Source organism: Anastrepha obliqua, chromosome 5 (genome assembly GCF_027943255.1).
Source record: "Anastrepha obliqua isolate idAnaObli1 chromosome 5, idAnaObli1_1.0, whole genome shotgun sequence".
Lineage (NCBI taxonomy): Eukaryota > Metazoa > Arthropoda > Insecta > Diptera > Tephritidae > Anastrepha > Anastrepha obliqua.
Window position 1 is genome coordinate 112,437,669 of NC_072896.1, and position 17,175 is coordinate 112,454,843.

Consider the following 17,175-nt stretch of genomic DNA (forward strand, 5'->3'; position numbering starts at 1 on the left):
TCCGCGATTAAAATCACTTGTTGAATGCACAATATGTATATCAAAGAAAATACAAATAGTTCCGTTATATTCCGCGAATAATTTTTTGTATGCAAAAATCGTACAAAAGAGAAATTATGGGTAAAATACGCACGAAGTTATGGACTGACCTGATACCTTAAAAATTTTATGCTATTACTACAAATATACACAAAATATATATTTTTTTTGGCTAAAAGTTGCCCTAGTACCTTAAAATGTTGCTCTACTACTATAAATATAGAAAGAAATATTTTTTTTTTGCCTAAAAGGTGCCCCAGTTTGTTAAAATGTTGAGCTTCTACCATAAATATAGTACATTTTTTTTTGCTTAAAAGGCGCCCTAGTAACTTAAAATGTCATAATCAAAGAAATATGGTGGGGAAAGTGTCTTAATACTTCTCTTTTAAATCCAATGGGTACGCGTTTTGGTCAAATTATCATTTAAGTCAAATTAACTCGTAACTCAAGCAAATTATATAAATTTTTTACAAACAATTTTCGAACAATTTGGTTTTTTTTATTATATTTAACTAATTAAACAAAGCGTATTAAATTTCCACCATTTTCCTTTCTATTTGGAAAAAAATAATTCGTACAGAGTGTGACCTCCACAGCAGCAGATCTTTTTCAGAATTTTTGCCCAGTTGAACATGAAATAAATGGGTATGATTGGTTTTTCCGGCCTAACTCCGCTAAGAAAAATGCTTTAAATTACCGCAAAATTAAAATTAAGATACAGTACAAACCTTCAAACCACAGTTGCAACAACTAAACCAAAAAAACAAAATTAGTTTCGAAATATTTTTCAGACTTTCACGATTTTTTATAATCTTATCAGCTTACTACCAACTTTCAAGGAAATGGAAAATGAAAAGTACAACAACGTGCAGTGGATGCACTTCGACCCAAAAAAAAATAATACTGACATTTATGAGGTACAAGTCTATAAAATCCAATGGTAGCGTGAGTTACTCATACGCCAGGCAGCCAAGCATCTTTTTAGTTAATGACCTCACAACTACTGTTGCTGCATATAACCTTACTAACTATATGCCATTTCTTGCCTTCTTTGAGGCTGCTGTGTGAAAGTACATGTTGTTTTCTTTGTTTTTGTTCCTTGTTTTGTGAGTGCGAGTTGAGTGCAAGTGCAAAATTCTTTTCGCTTGCCTGCATTTGAGCGCACTAAAAGCGAAATAAAAAAAGTTCGTAAGGCATACTTTTATGCGCACTTTATTTACGTGTTTTTTTTCTTGCTTTTGTAACACGTGTTTCTTTTGTTGTGAAATTTTCTTCTTTTCGCAGTTGAATTTTCGTTATGCTCACAACCGAATGTAGGCTGCGCGCAAATTGTTGAATGAAATTTCGTGTACTTGAAATAATTTTAATTTTTTCTTTGTTACATTCTTCTCGGTCTGTTTTCGAATGTTGTGGCCTTTCTTTTTGTGAAAATGCCAAATTAGCACATTAAAATGCCAAAGAACGCAATTTGCAACTGTTGTTGCAAGTATATAATTTTATGTGTGTGGAATAAAAAAATATATAAATTAGAAATTGTAGGTTTTAATCGTCAAAATGGCGGCACTTTGTAATTAGATTAAAATTCTCATTTCGTGAATTCTTGAGTCAAAAGTCTCATTTCATACTTTCTTGTAAAGTATTTTAAGCAAGAAAATGCATTGAAAACAATTTCGAAATTTTTATTTTTTTTATTTTTATTTGTACACACACGAGAATGTACTTTGTAGATCTAGAAAACGAATGAAGTTCAACTAAATGAAGAGCGTAAACTATGTTTTCATAAACGTCTTTGAAAGAGGACTTCTGAAATTTATTAAGATGTAGCGTTAATTTTGCTGTTGCTAATTATTTATAAATATGGCTGGCGTTGAGTAGAGAGTAGAAAGGGAGTTCCCGCTAAGAGAATCCGCCTCATCAGAACTCTTTACGAAAACTCCGAACTGGCAGTGCTTCACAACGGCAACATCAGCAGCCACCCATTCAACACCATCGCATGCGTAAGGCAAGGTTATCCCCTATCATCCCTTCTCTTCGGCTTCATCCTAGACGACATTATGAGGCAATTGACCCTTCACTAAAGAGGTTTCATATGGAGTTTCACCATACATCTTGAGGACCTGGACTTCGCCGATAACATCTGCCTCCTCTCTTACAAACTCACTGGCATGCAAGCGACGGCGGACAGACTAGTCACGCTGGCATGCAATATCGACAAGACGAAGCAAAACTTATAATGATGGCCGGGTGGCCGGTTGAATTTATCGGAAGCTACCTCGGCTGGACTATCACGCCAGACGGCGGAGTAGATGAAGATGTCAACTACAGGCTATGCAAAGCAAGGGCGGCGTTCGGGGTTTGGACGCAAATGAGCGAGATGTTAAAAAATCGCGCTTTGATGCGGATTACTGCGAGACGCTGGCCCAGCGTAGAGAACGACAGTACTTGGTGACGAAGTCTCTCTTCCACAACAAATCCAACACCGAATTTTCGTTCCTTTACATGACAGCTATAGGTCGCAAGTTTTTCCTGCCTTGCCCCGCCCATCGCATCTCTTGAATGGCAGTGATGCCAGCCTTTACTCTCTCGAGGACATCAACCAAACAGGCGCACTAAACTACGAATTTCGATTATAAGGAATTGTAGTTGGAAATAATTATGTGCTATTAAGGGGGGAGCCTGCTTAGAGGCTTCAAAAAATCGTTTTTTTTTTTTTGTTTTGCATAAATGTCTTCCCAAACTATCCAAGAATGTCAGTCTTCAAAATGTCAGAAGCAAAATCAGAATATTTTCTGAGTTACAGAAGAAATTGTGAGCAAGCATCAAGCAGGTATACGAGCGGCCGGATCGCTCGAAGTGCGATTTCTCGGGTTTTTATTTTTACGATTTTTCCTAATTGGCGGGAAAGATAGAGAAAAGTTAAACGTCCTATCGAAACATGATAACATTGGTTGTATTCGGAATTAAATTCTCTTCTAGTTGAACATAAAAAACCTTAAGAAAGTTATGATTAACCCACTTTTTAAACAATCTAAAGTGAATTTGTTTTTCCAAAAAAATGATTTTTTTTTTGTTTAATTAGCGGAAAATTGTTGAATTTCTCACTTTTTGTTTAATTTTCTTGGTTTAACTAGAAGCTATACTATACTAAAATAAAATTTTTTTTGGGTTTTCGGTTTCAGACGAAAATTGCGACCTGTATTTTTCCCGCCGCACGACACATGCACACTCGAGGCGCCTCGGCAAAATGCTTGTACTAGGCATAATATGACATATATTTTAATGAATGATGACATATATTTTAATGAGTGATGACATATATTTTAATATAATAATAAAACCTGAAAGTTTCGTTTCAATCGAATATTTCTTTCCTTCACAAAAAAATCCACGAAAAAATCGATTTTTTGAAGCCTCTAAAGCAGGCTCCCCCCTTAAAGTAATTTTCCCCCTAAATACTATGAAAAGAATTGAGAATGTAACCAATTTTTGTGGAAAACATATTTTTTGCTTCCAATTCCATTTATTTTATTTTTTCCCTTTTAAAAGTAATAAATTACAATTTGTATTTAGAAACTTAACGATCGCTTCTATTGCGGCAAAGGGTTTCAAAGAATTCCTACCAATTTGTTAAATTTTTCGCAAGATGTTTAATTTATCGTCAAGTGCCCCAACTTCTCTTTTCTGCCTGCACTGACCGCATCCAAGTTACGATAGGTCTACCTCTCCTCCATGTACCTTGTGGATTCCATTCAAAAGCTATTCGAGCCAAGGATGATAGACGTACAAGGTTTGGTCATTAACCTTGTGAAAAGAAAATTGTAAGAGAGATTTCATCTGCCACGTCACAGTGGATTCGGCTGCCGAATTTCGCATGATGATTTCATATGATTTTACACACTCGTCCAATCAGTCGCTGTTCAGACGGCAACGTGTTGATTTTTTTTGTATTTCACCAACACAATCTCAGTTTTTTTGTAAACATATCCCCTGTTACGTCAGCCCATCGGGTGCGTGTGTCAAATTCGTTCAGAGTCGGAGATAACGGTCTGTTGTTGAGCACACCTTCTAAATTGTTTTCACTATGCATTGGAGCAATGACGGCTTTCGCGTTTCTTGAGGTATACCCACTGCAGTGCCATTTTCGGCTTTTTATTTCCGCGGCAATCGGGCGGCAGTTTGTTATGCGATGCAGCTCTTGCTTCGAAACTATGTTTGGCCAACATTTTCTAGATATCCTGCGCAGGCAATTATTTATAAATGTTTGTATTTTGCTTGAGATTGCCAGCGTTACACGCCACGTTTCAGGTTTGTCCGCACAACAAAACTGGTTTGATACTTGTCTTGAGGATTCTTATCGCAATTCCATTTATGTTCGCCAAAGTTATTTCAAAGTATGAATGATATATATATTTTTTTAACTGATGAATTGAAAACGCTTTCGTCAATGCAATCGAATGTCATGCAATCAACGGAGGCGAAGGCTTGGTTAAGACAAAAATCGGTTCTTTTTATGACTTTGGCGACAAAATTGCTTTGGTGACAAAAAAAAATATTAGATTTCTCTATTTGCTTCTAATTTCAGTATATGTATTATGTAAGTACGTAAATATATTTAAGAGCCAAGTATGCGTTTTTTATGCACTGGAAGTGGGGTCAATCTGTACCTTGCTGATTTTTTTCTTTAAAAACTTAATAAAATTAAAGGAACTGCCTCTACTAGAAAAATCGTTTAGAAAAACGAAGCAATGATGTATTCCTTCTCCGCGCCGATCGAGAGACTATTTTCATTTGCTGGCATTGTAAATGGCCCACGGACAAGCTCAACTACGTAAACCACTTCAAAATGCTGACTCAAGGTGGCATAAAACTGTAGGTCCCTCCATTTGTGGAATAACATCAAATAGGACAGGGAGCTCGCCAAATATCCAACAAAGGTTATAAGCGCCAATTATTTAAATATACATCTTGATCCATAAGTGGTTATGGGATCTGAGAAGCATAAGTTAGGTAGTGCATATCTTACGAAAACTTTTTCTGATCGGCTCAATTCTGGCAGTAAGTCAGGTATATGGGTACTATAAGAAGGACGCGGATTTAAACAATACCCACAATCTCGGTGCTAAAATTGCGTATGTAGCAATGTAGGTAGGCAGGTGAAATGGTTGAGGTACAACTCTGGCACTCCCCAAGTAGCACCAAAGCGCTTTTTGATACCATTAAGAGACCTCCAACGGACATATGTATATCTACAGCCAACCAGAGCTGTTGATGTAACAGAGAATATTTATGGAATTTAAGCTGGAGTACTTCCCAGGCTGTCGAAGAAAGGCGTACCCAGTGACCTTAATCGGCTGGCTGCCAAACCCGAAAGTGTACAATAGTATCCTCTTCTTAAAGGTCCTCATATCTTCTACAATGGATATAAAATGGTAAACCCAGCTTTTCTGCGTGTGTGGTTGATAATTAAACGTCGTACCTTTCTATAACTATGATATGCCTTTTAGATGGTGTGGTAACATATGAATTCTTTTTTAGTTTTTATTTATTTTTTATTAACAATTTTTAATAATTTTTTATAAACGTTGTCCAATTGATACTAATAAGCAATTTTCATTTAATAATTAAACTACTTTTAAGGGGACATATACCTGTAAAATTTCGAACAAAAATTTTTGTTTTATAAAATGTTAATATAATCCTTTTAGAATATGCCAAAAAATTTTGAGATATAAATTTAAGTATTTCTTATATTATAGATCGTCAACCGTGACGTCTCTCTTTTTTGCGTTCAAACGCTGCGAGAGGTATAGTTACGTTATCGACTCTAGACGCGTTTTTCTCACAACTATATTTTTCGAATTGGCGCACACGATAACTCGAAAAGTTATTGACCGATCGCCCTGAAATTTTGCACATATCTTTTTTATGATATTGCTTTCTATATGAATTTACCAGTTTTTGAAAATTTTTCGAAAAAATAATTTTTTCGAAGCAAAAATAGTAGGAAAATTCGCCCCAAAATCCTTTTTTTTAAGCATTTTATTCCGCGAATTTTTTTTTCATTTTTCTTTTAATTAATATAGAAATTACGGCATTGATAAACAAAAAAATTTTTGGTTTTTTGTATTCAGGTCACTGACGCCGATGCTACAAAGCCCACCGATTGAGAAGCCCCGCTGCGACCTTCCTGGAAGAATTGAGTGTACATCCGCCCCATTTTGAATGATAAAAATAAAAATAAAATTGTTATATTATTTTGATGTATAAATACATTGTATGCCAATTTTGAAAAAAATATATTGACTTCTTCATTTTAAATAATTTTAATGAAAATCAGGCAAAATGTGGTCGTTGACAGGTATCTGTCCCCTTAAGAAGCATTTGAGAACATAATCGCTACTGGCTCTCCATAAGGCCTTTCTAATGCACACTAACAAAAACATAAGTCTGAAAACTTGAAATTTCGCAGACTTGACTTTCAATTTAATCAAACTTGCCGAAGGAGTCTGCTCTGCTACATAAAACAAAGAAAATACTTTTGCTTGAATGTTGACTCCTGAACATTTTCTGAACCGATTCCAACCTTATAATTCTCGTTGCCAATTAATTGGCTTATTATTGTTAAATAAACAGACAACCACTTTTGTCTTTTCATTTCTTGTCGACATCCTTTCGAGTAAAATTGACCGCTCGAACCGTCTTGGGTTAATTGGTTCTAATTTGTCACGTAGAAACCTACGCCGTTTCAATACCCTTCATATTGGTTTTATAAAATGCCTTACAATGCTAATACACTACTTAATAAAGCTTTGTCTGCGTTGAATGCAGTGTCCTGGGACCCATATAAGTGCAGGCTTATTCTGTTTTTCAACAGATTTAAGGATCTTCCTACATTCTTGAACAATCTTTGAGGTTTGCTTTGCGTTCTCCAGAGCCTTTAGTGCAGTATGATTGTCGTTAAATACTCCTCTCAATTGTTCATCTGCTACTTTCAGAATGCCAAAAATTTCTCTACGGAAAACAGTTGCCATTCCTCCCTCAGGGTAATGATACTTATTACTATCGAACCTATTTCACTTATTTCATTCTTGGACCCAACCGTAAAGAAAATATCCGTCAAACATCTTTGTATGCGCTCTGAATTAGTCCATTGCTCACATAATTCACATAAAATTTCCTACCAAATGAAACTATGGGTGCAAGGTCGTCCTTGGGTACTACTCAGATAGAATTTTAAAGATTTCTCTGTATCCCGAAGTACCGTCTTCGTTCCACAAACCATATTTATGGAGCCTATACATTGCTTTTATTGCTTCCTGTTGTAACTTAAGATCCAGGGGAGCAAATCAAGCATAGCATTTCAGGCATGGCCGGAGATTGTACTCATAGCACCCGCAAACATACACTTCTTTGGAGCCTGTATAGTTCCCGAAGTGTGGACTTAATATAGTTTGGGAAAAAAAATCCATTATTTTTGCATAAAATTTTTGCGCAAAGGGTAAAACGGGTTTATGGTCGATCTTTACTAGCTCCTAGGCGATGATACGACTACTAACATGCCGGTCAACTTCGATTACTTCTGTGATTTTATCGACGTTTTCGACATTTTCTTTAACATCAAAAACGACTGAACGAAATCGACGCAACCAAAATTGCATATAATTAACCGTTACAGTATTGGCACCATAAACACCATTCGCATTTTCAGCGGTCTGGCTTGCATTTTCGCCTTTAGCAAAGAAAAACTGTAAAATGTACCGAATTTTCTCTTGGTTGACTTCCATTGTTGACACCCAATAACTCACAACTCAATGGAATGAACAAAAAAAAAGCAAACGAATTTTTTTAGTGTGAAATTTCACCTTGACAACGGGCATAGACTTTAAATTGTTTCATCGATACTTTACGAGATGTCGATCACTACAGCAATCTACCAAGAAAATAATGGATTTCTTATTCCCCAAACTAATATTATTGGAATTTACCTTTAAGCGCATTGAACCAAAAAAAAATATATTTTGTATTTTTTCCTAAAGTCCGTAGCATTTAACTCTAGACATAAATAAAGAAAACTCAGTGCACTTGGCTCAATTGAAAATGGAGTTGGTTGGCGAAATAAAAATTTTTCTTATGGTGAAACCCATGAAATTTTTCACACTTTACTTCCAACACCGATTAACTATAATCACTTTAGCATACAAATTTAAGACTTCACTTCAGCAGCGCACCGTGAAGCAAGTTGGGTATTAGCTAGCTTTAAAATAAAGACGCGAAGGAATCAACACTGAAATGTGGAGCCAATTTATATAACAACAAAAAAATCCTGCTAATATTGAAGCAGTGATTCCAAAGATATTGTTTACCAGTCGAATGAATATTTCAATGCAATTCAAGCAATTCGAAAAAGCCTCAATTAGGTGTTACGTTGAAATTCACATGAACGTTAAAAAATAAATTAGCCTAATGATTTCCACAGAAAACTATTTGAACTGAGTCCAACAAGTAAAGTCACACGTCGCTTGTTGGTGCTTCAAAAATAACAGCGTATTTGTTATGTATTTCAATAGCAGTCAATTTAAGTAGGCACTCAGTAAGTATGCGCATATGCACATATAAATAAAGTGAGTTTTTTATATATAATACATCCCACGCGGCAATCTCCATTAAATTAATGTATTTACATGCTTTTGTGTGTATGTCAATATTTACATTGCCGCATTTAAATTCTACTTATTTGGCTAGTCATCAAATTTTATTGCCCGAATTTCAACACAATTAAGTAGGTAAGCAGTTTAGCAGCTTATCAAAAAATAATTGGCTTCCAAATTTCTCATCATATTTATTTGTGCACGCCACGGCGTATACGTTACGGCTTATTGTCGCAGGTAGTCACATAAATGTTACTCATACGCACACGCGCACCACATGCGTTTCCACATTACTCTAATTGTATTTTACAAATATTCTTTTTTTCGCACCATTTGTTTTATGGTCATTTTCGGTATTTGTGCACATTAAAAACTTTAAAGCCACGTGCCTAATTTAAATTAGCGACCTAAATAAATGCGCGATTCACTGATTAAATGGCAGAAAAATATACATATTTTCGTATTATTAAATTAACAACTTTCGGTGGTCAAGTTTTCAAAATGCACAATGCAATTATCATTTTTTTCCTCACTTATGCAATTTTTTTTTTATTGTTGCACCTACAGTGACATGATTTTTACATTAAGCGCGCTCGAAAGGGATTTACAAAATAATATTCACATGCACTTCAATTATCATAATTAAACACGCACACATGCGAGTGCATAAAAAACAACACTGAAGAACAACAATAAACAAAACCTATTTAATTAACACAGCCAGGATCGGTTGCTCTATTTTTGCAGTTGTTATTGTTCTTTAATTTAACACTAACACATGTACATATATGCGCACATACACATGTATGTACTCTTGTTTTGTTATGTTCTCACTATTTTACTATTTGCTCTCACTTCTTCGTTGAATATTTATGTGATTGTTACCTTCAATTCACTTTCACTTTGAATTCAAATTCAAATTCTTTGCCACTTTTCCGTTTTTACTTACTATTTCTGCGATCCTGCAAATTCAAACGCCGCGCGTTAACTGAGCCGTTGCTCTTGTGGCAGCTTCCTTAAATACCGGATTCATACAGGTGCGCGCCGAGGATGCTGCCGACGTTGATGCTGCTGCTGTTGCTGCTGCTGCCACTTGTGCCATCTCATTGCTGCGCTCCACCCACTTCAACTGCCCCGTTAGTTGATTGGTATTTGCCAGCATTCCTCAGTTGCTTGTTGAGAAGCTTTAGCAAGGACATGCACTCAGTACCAATTTGGTGAAGGACTCATTATTGGAAGGCCATGCAAAGCTTTTGTGGGGACATTGGAAGTCTGTGCATAGACCAAGCTTAATGAGGTGGCGCAAGAGCTTTTGAAGCAGAGAGCTTTTTGAGCTTTTGAAGTGAAGCAGAGAGCGCCTCAATGCCGCAAGGAAGTGTATTTCAAAGCAAAACGCACTTACAAGCGGTGCTTTTTGTGATAATTGCTTTTTTTCTTCCTTTCTGAGAACAAAGCGCACGGAAAAATGTTTTTGTTGCAGAATAGTTGTGTTTTTTTGTTTTCAAAATATTCTCGACGAAGATCAGAAAACGTTTGCATGTATTTTCATTTCTCCACTCTCATTGTAGTGTGCTAATATAGCACATCTGACGACATAAGCAGTTTATTAATGCCTCGAAAAAATCATCGGCCATGCGAATTATTCTTGATTTGGGGGAATAAAAATAATTGGTGCAGGCATTAGGATCGTGGAGTTATTTCCGATGTATGGACTTTAAAACTGCTTATCCATATGTACTCAAAAATAACAGTAAAGGGTGATCAATTTAGAGATATCGAATTTTAAATTTTAATAAAACAAGGAAAATTCAAATTGATTGGGAAATCTTTATTATTTTTGTGTAGAACCATTCATGACATTTATTTTTTAAAGATAATACCTTTTAAATGTTGGCAGCAACTGCGCCGTAGTTCGGCCGTCCGTAAACACCAATTTTGAATGAATCGCTGGCGGACTTCGTTGTCGTTATCTCGTTAATAACTTTAGTAATGTTTTATTCACAATGCATTTAGGCTTTATAGGTATACCCCCACAAATTAAAGAGCAAAGGGGTAATATCACACGATCTTGATGGCCAATCTACTCGTCCGAGACGCCTTATTGGAACCAAATGTTGTGCAGATCCGGCATCAAAAAGTCTTTTATCATGCGCGATAGCGTTCGCCATTCACTGTTACATTGGCGCCAGTCACGCCTTTGAAGATATATAGGCCGATGATTCCTCCAGCCCATAGGCCGCACCAAACAGTTGTTTTCACTAACCAACTCTTCTTAATCCATGTTGTAGCAGCATAAACATTCCCCATACTTAAATACGTGGAATGCTGCTGGAGTGACAGTCCTTGGTCGGATATAAATCCGAGTCGTTTCGGTAACGTAGAGCCGACTGTCGTGGAAACGATTCTTTGCCATGTTTGTCCCCACTTCAAAGACGATTTTCTTAAGAACATCCTTAGTGCTTGAAGGCCTTGCGTTAATTTTTATAATAAAGAAACTGCGATTCGGGTTGGAAGGCAGCTAGTTGAAAGGAAGATAGCTGTGCACCAGGCCTTCCTTACCTTATGAGCAAGTGCGGAAATTTGCTGAACCCCCACAAGGATCTAAACTTGTTTTTTATAGCTAATCCTCTCAATTATTACTTTTCCACTGTTTTCCGCACCGCGAAGCAGTTCCAGTATCGCAGTTTTACTGTTCTGCCCTCGACTCATCGACGCTAAAGGCTTACTTCGATAGTTTTGAGCCTCCCTTATTTAACATTTCCAACGCCCCTTACGTTTGGGTTTGCTGCCGCAAGGCGAATTCATGAAAGGTGCTGGTACTAGACCAAGAATAATAGAGAAAGAGATCGCGCCATCCGAATTCGCCGTGTCGTAAAAACTCATGAATATACAAGCAAAAGGAAGGGGAATTACTTGTTTGTGAAGAAGAAGAATAGGCGAAAACAATGGAAGACCGAATCATAAGAATTTATATGCATACACACACACTTTCTAGCCACGGCATCCTACGCATAAAAACGTAAGAAACTGCATTTGGAGGCTTTATATTAAATTATGCTTTCACAATTTAACACACGGCAGCTCGTTTTCATTAGTTTGATTAGGTTAAAGCTCACAAATCACTATACTACCAAGCTATTCACTGAATTTTCACAAACACGTACTTTTCCTACTTTTGTTTGTTTTGTATTGCGAAGCGAGCTGACGTCAGACTTGTCAAAATCGCGGAAAATAAAGTACAGTAGACGCTCACAAATTAGAACTCTTAGTAATTAGAATTTCCAGAAATTAGAATCAACTTTTTGAATACATTACACGCTCTGAAATTAGAATTTTCGATTCAGAGCGTATTTTGTTTTTTTGTTGCAAAATAGATATAAAAAGGGGAATCCCCAATTTATTCATGTTACGCTCGGTAGTCGCTGGATTTTCGTCGCTATCTGTACAGTTTTTGTTAGTTTTTGTTTGAAATTCGATTCGCGTGCACGTGTTTTGGCATTGTTTGCTTAAAAGTAAAAGTCGTTCGTTGAAATGCCAAATACACGTAAGAAAAATACTTTGTCTTTGGAAACCAAAGTGCAGATCTTGGAAAAGCTTGACCAAGGTATTCAAGGGAAGCGGTTAGCCCTAGAATTTGATGTGACGCCATCTGCAATCACCTATATCAAATCTATGAAATCATCAATTTTAAGCGCTGTTTCTAATACCTATCATAAGGCTAACAAAAAATCATTGCATATCGCTGAATATCCAAAAATGGAAGCAAGTCTTTATGAGTGGTTTTTAAATCAACGCGAAAAAAAGTGTACATTAACTGGGCCAATACTAAAGGAGAAAGCCAAACAAATATTCAAAGTGGAATATCCCGATAAAGATGAAAGTACATTTAGCGCAAGTGATGGATGGTTTAACAAATTTAAAAAACGACACGGAATACGTTTTTTTTTAATTTGTGGCGAGATTCTCTCTAGTGACGTTGCTTCAGTCACCCCGTTTATTCACAGATTTCGTGCAAAAGTCGATGAGATGGGGCTAATGGAGTCACAAATATATAATGTAGATGAAACCGGATTATTTGACCGTTGTTTACCTGACAAAATATACGTCTCTCTTTTACAGAAAACCGCCCCCGGGTATAAAATCCAGAAGGAACGAATTTCAGTGTTACTTGGTGTAAATGCTGATGGATCACATAAATTAATGCCATTAGTAATTGGAAAAGCAAAAAAAGAGGTTGTCTGTAAAGTCGGTTTACTGACGATAGTTTAACGTGATAACTTCATAAGAAAATACTGATTGAATGGATGCATTTTTCAAAAGAAAATTTTAATTTTATTTGTTTGATAGATATTTTGTATGGATATAGAGAATAAGTTAACATTAACATAACATAATATAACATAACATAACATAACACAACACAACACAACACAACACAACACAACACAACACAACATAACATAACATAACATAACATAACATAACATAACATAACATAACATAACATAACATAACATATCATAAAGCATTCACCAATAGGTATGAAAATTACCTCGTATTAAAGCACTTATCAACAGCTTTCATTTGATACCCATATTGTACATACACAACCAAAGGTTACCCGGATCCACGTTTTGTTCTATATCTCGAGACCCCAGTCACGGAGCGGCATGAAAAATACTCTGTACTAAAGCATTCACCAACAGCTTCAATTTGATGTCCATATTGTACAAACACATTCTAGGATCCACGTTTTGGTCTCTATCTCGAGACCCTAGTCACGGAGCGGCATGAAATATACTCTGGACTAAAGCATTCACCAACAGCTTCCATTTGATACCCATATTTTACATACACATCCGAAGGTTACCCGGGTCCACGTTTTGACCTATATCTCGAGCCCTATTTCCAAAATAAAATATAATCCATGTTACTCGTGGATAATGTAGCTTTCGAATGGTGAAAGAATTTTTAAAATCGGTCCAGTAGTTTTGAGCCTATTCATTATAAACAAACAAAGTTTTCCTCTTTATAATATTAGTATAGACAACATATCTTATAAGGTATATGGTAAATATTACCATACATTTTTTCCTTCATATATAATAAAAAAATTAATAATAATAACATTAAAACAACAGGTATTATTAACAAACTTGGTTTTATTTTAAATTCTTCAAGTAAATCAAATTAATAATAATCAATAAGAAGGCATATGCAAATACAAATACGTGAATTTATATATGTACATATGCGCATATACATACATATATACGCTCACTTAAGTAGGAGAGAGCAAGTCGTTCGTTCCGCGCTTTCGCTTGCAGTTCATGCAATGCAATGAGCAAGGTAACTACATATGAGCAAGGTAACACTAAAGAGCAAGGTAACACTAATGAGCAAGGCAACGACACATTTTTTCGTGCGTGCAGCCTGTTAAATCGAATTATAAGACGTTATCACGTCCAAAAACCAAGAAGTTTCCAAGGATTCAATAATCCACTCCATTACAACTTTTCAAAAAATGCTTGGATGACATCTCGGATTTTTCATGATTGGTTTCACAAGATATTTATCATGAGGTAAGAAAAAACTTTGTTTTTAGGTTCAGTAATTCCAAAATATTTTCAATTCACAGGTGATTCGTTTCTCTCAAAAAAATAATTTGCCTCCGAAGGCAATTTTGCTAATTGACAACTGTTCTGCTCATGCACCAATTGAGAAACTTCAAAGCGACGATGGAAATATAATTGCATTTTTCTTTCCACCAAATGTAACAGCAACTTTACAACCAATGGATCAGAATCCTATTAAGTTAACCAAGCTAAACTACAGAAGTATGCTTCTTTCTCAATTAATTGCTGAAGGAGGTGACCTCAAGGTTCGCTTGAAATCCTTTTCAATTCGAAATGCAATCATGCTATTAAAGCAAGCTTGGTATGATGTTCCAGAAAGAGTAATAAAAAAGTCCTGGTCAAAGTTGAACAACTGGGACTCTGATCAGTATGAAAGTGATGACGATGATGTGCCACTAGCACAGCTACTGCAAAAAGATCAAGACTGCAATGGAGCTCTTCAGGCAGCTCAAGCACTTTTAACAGAAATAGAGCCAACTAATAACATTAGCATACCAGAAATTGAAATATGGAACAATGATGTGCTTGATGACGACCCTGCACATGATCTCAATAGCGATGATGAGTCTTCAGGTAGCAGCGAATTTGATGACCGGGAGGTCTTACCAGTTGTCTCTACTTCTACAGCCATGGAAAGCGTCAATAATTTAATAATATGGTGTACTTATAGTGAATCGTTTTCCGCAAAGCACACAAGCAATCTGCTAGCTCTTCGCAATGAGATTGTTATTGCAGAAACAAATAAAAGGAAGAAGCAAACAGCAATAACAGACTACATGCCTGCAAATTAGTTACGAAGTTTTGTTTAATTTTAGGCTGTTTTAATGTATATTTATCGATCTCTTATGTATTTTTGATAAAAAAAATATATTTACTGTAATTGGAGTTTTTGTTTTTTGGACCTTTTTTTGACTTAGCGCATAAATATTGTACATATATGTATATTGGATTGTTACCTTATGTTTTCTCGTTTTTATGAATAAAATTTAGTAAGACAAAATTTCATTGTAGTTTTTCAATGCAAATTGACTTAAATTTTAAGGTTTTATTGAAATAAAAAAACGTCCAGGAATTAGAGTTTTTCAGAAATTAGAATCACCCTAAAAACAAAGTGGTTCTAATTTGTGAGCGTCTACTGTAACTGTTTTTTTATTGACGCCACCTTAGATACTAAATTCGCCTTGGTGCTAAACCAACAAACCCGTTTTTTCTTACATTAGAATGCCGCGACAAAAGATAGTAGAAAAGAAAAAGGAAAGAATGAACTTCGTTCAACAACCGGCATACAGTTGGAGCTCGAAGCATACGACAATGGTGCGAATGGCATTCCATTTTTCGGCATTACATTTTGTGCTGACATCCCAGTGCACGCGGCGAAAGAAAAAAAATGAAATCAGCTAGTCTACTGATATCACCTTTAATAATGCGCCTTGACCGCTATCGTCAAATCCTTTATAAATCATAACTCAAACCTCATCTTTCACAGCCTATTTGACCGCGATCACACAGGGCAGTTTTTATTGAAGCCACTCAAGGATGTTAGATTACCAGATTTGGCCTTCAGCTATTGTAAAAAACGAAATTGAGCAAATAACTTCGACTATCTCGTCACCTGGTACTCGGCAGCAGAATTCTGCCCGCTCATTTCATACGTATTCACACACTCGCTCAATCAGTCAATGGCAACGAAGCAACATGAGCGAGTGTATGACCTTTTTCGTAGGTCACTAACACAATCTCAGATCTTGCATAAACAAACCGCTGCCATGGCTCCGGTTGCGTCATCCAATCAGCTTTCAAATTCGTTGAGAACCGGTTAACAGTCTGATATTGGCCATAACTTCCGAATAACTTGTGGAGGAAGGGAAGACGAAGAAAGGAGAGGGGCGCCGAGGGGCATCGTGCTGAGGTAACTCATTTTGGTTTTCATTCTTCTCAATGTTACTGTTGGCTATAGACTAAAATCTAAAGCAATGTGTGAACGATGCGGACGACACCAAAACAGAGTTCGCAAAGTTGAAGTAACAAAAATGTGCCATGTGTTTTTGTTGTAGCAGCAATAGTAAACCGTGTCAGTGTTATGAAGATGAGCATTCATCTAACAGTAGGCCCAGGAAACTTACAGTTGCGACAGGTTGGGTCCAGAGGGAAAGGGGTTTTCGGTGAGTAGATTTGATGAGGCATGAGAAAAGATGGTTAGTATCGTGCGGAGGGCCTGGGCATATCGCACCCTAAATACAAAAGGGTCACAACTCAAAATGTTCCTTCTGCTCAAATATGAACGAAACGTTATCAATAAAACGGTCCGCGAATGACATATGGCAAAAATAAATTTTTTGTTTTTTGGTAGGACTGTTATAAGCTTACATAGCAAATTTCAGCGTGATATGTCACATAGTTTGTTTTCTGTGCTACTGTAAACAAGTCAAGCTCGAGTGTGGAAAATTTTGAGTTGTGACCCTTTTGTATATAGGGTGCGATATATTGGGTATGTCAGAGACGATTCTGGAAAAGTAGAAGTTTAACCTGCTACAGTATCCAGAACGTAGTTGTGCCAAGGTTATGTAAAAAAAAAATGTTAACTTAAAATCTTGAAAATTGACGAAGTTATACCTAATACAATATGTGCAGGTAGTGAGTTACAACGGCCAATGAAAACTTTAAACGCGTTTTTCTCAAAACGACTTTTCTGAACACGGTGACCTCGATTTCTCGAAGACTTATGAAAAATAAATATTTTCTCAAGCCTTTCAAAAACCAAAAAAGGGTAAAAACACAAACTCATTTTTCAAACCTAACCATTTTCTCAAATACAAAAATCAAAAATATAAAAAAACCGTCACGTACGACGA

The 17,175-nt window shown here is 36.2% G+C and overlaps 2 protein-coding genes across 2 annotated transcripts in view; one reads left to right on the plus strand and one right to left on the minus strand.

The window, feature by feature from the left end:
* Positions 1–9,663, minus strand: part of LOC129247071 (nitric oxide synthase-like) — a 256,053-nt gene extending 246,390 nt beyond the window's left edge. Inside the window, exon 1 of the mRNA XM_054885967.1 lies at positions 9,637–9,663. The gene's annotated coding sequence lies outside the window, so the exon portion shown is untranslated. The remainder of the gene's footprint in view (positions 1–9,636) is intronic.
* A 4,818-nt stretch (positions 9,664–14,481) lies between these two features.
* Positions 14,482–15,114, plus strand: LOC129248933 (jerky protein homolog-like). Its single transcript, XM_054888546.1, has one exon. It carries the CDS (start codon positions 14,482–14,484, stop codon positions 15,112–15,114), a length of 633 nt encoding a protein of 210 aa, XP_054744521.1.
* The last annotated feature ends 2,061 nt before the right edge of the window (positions 15,115–17,175 follow it).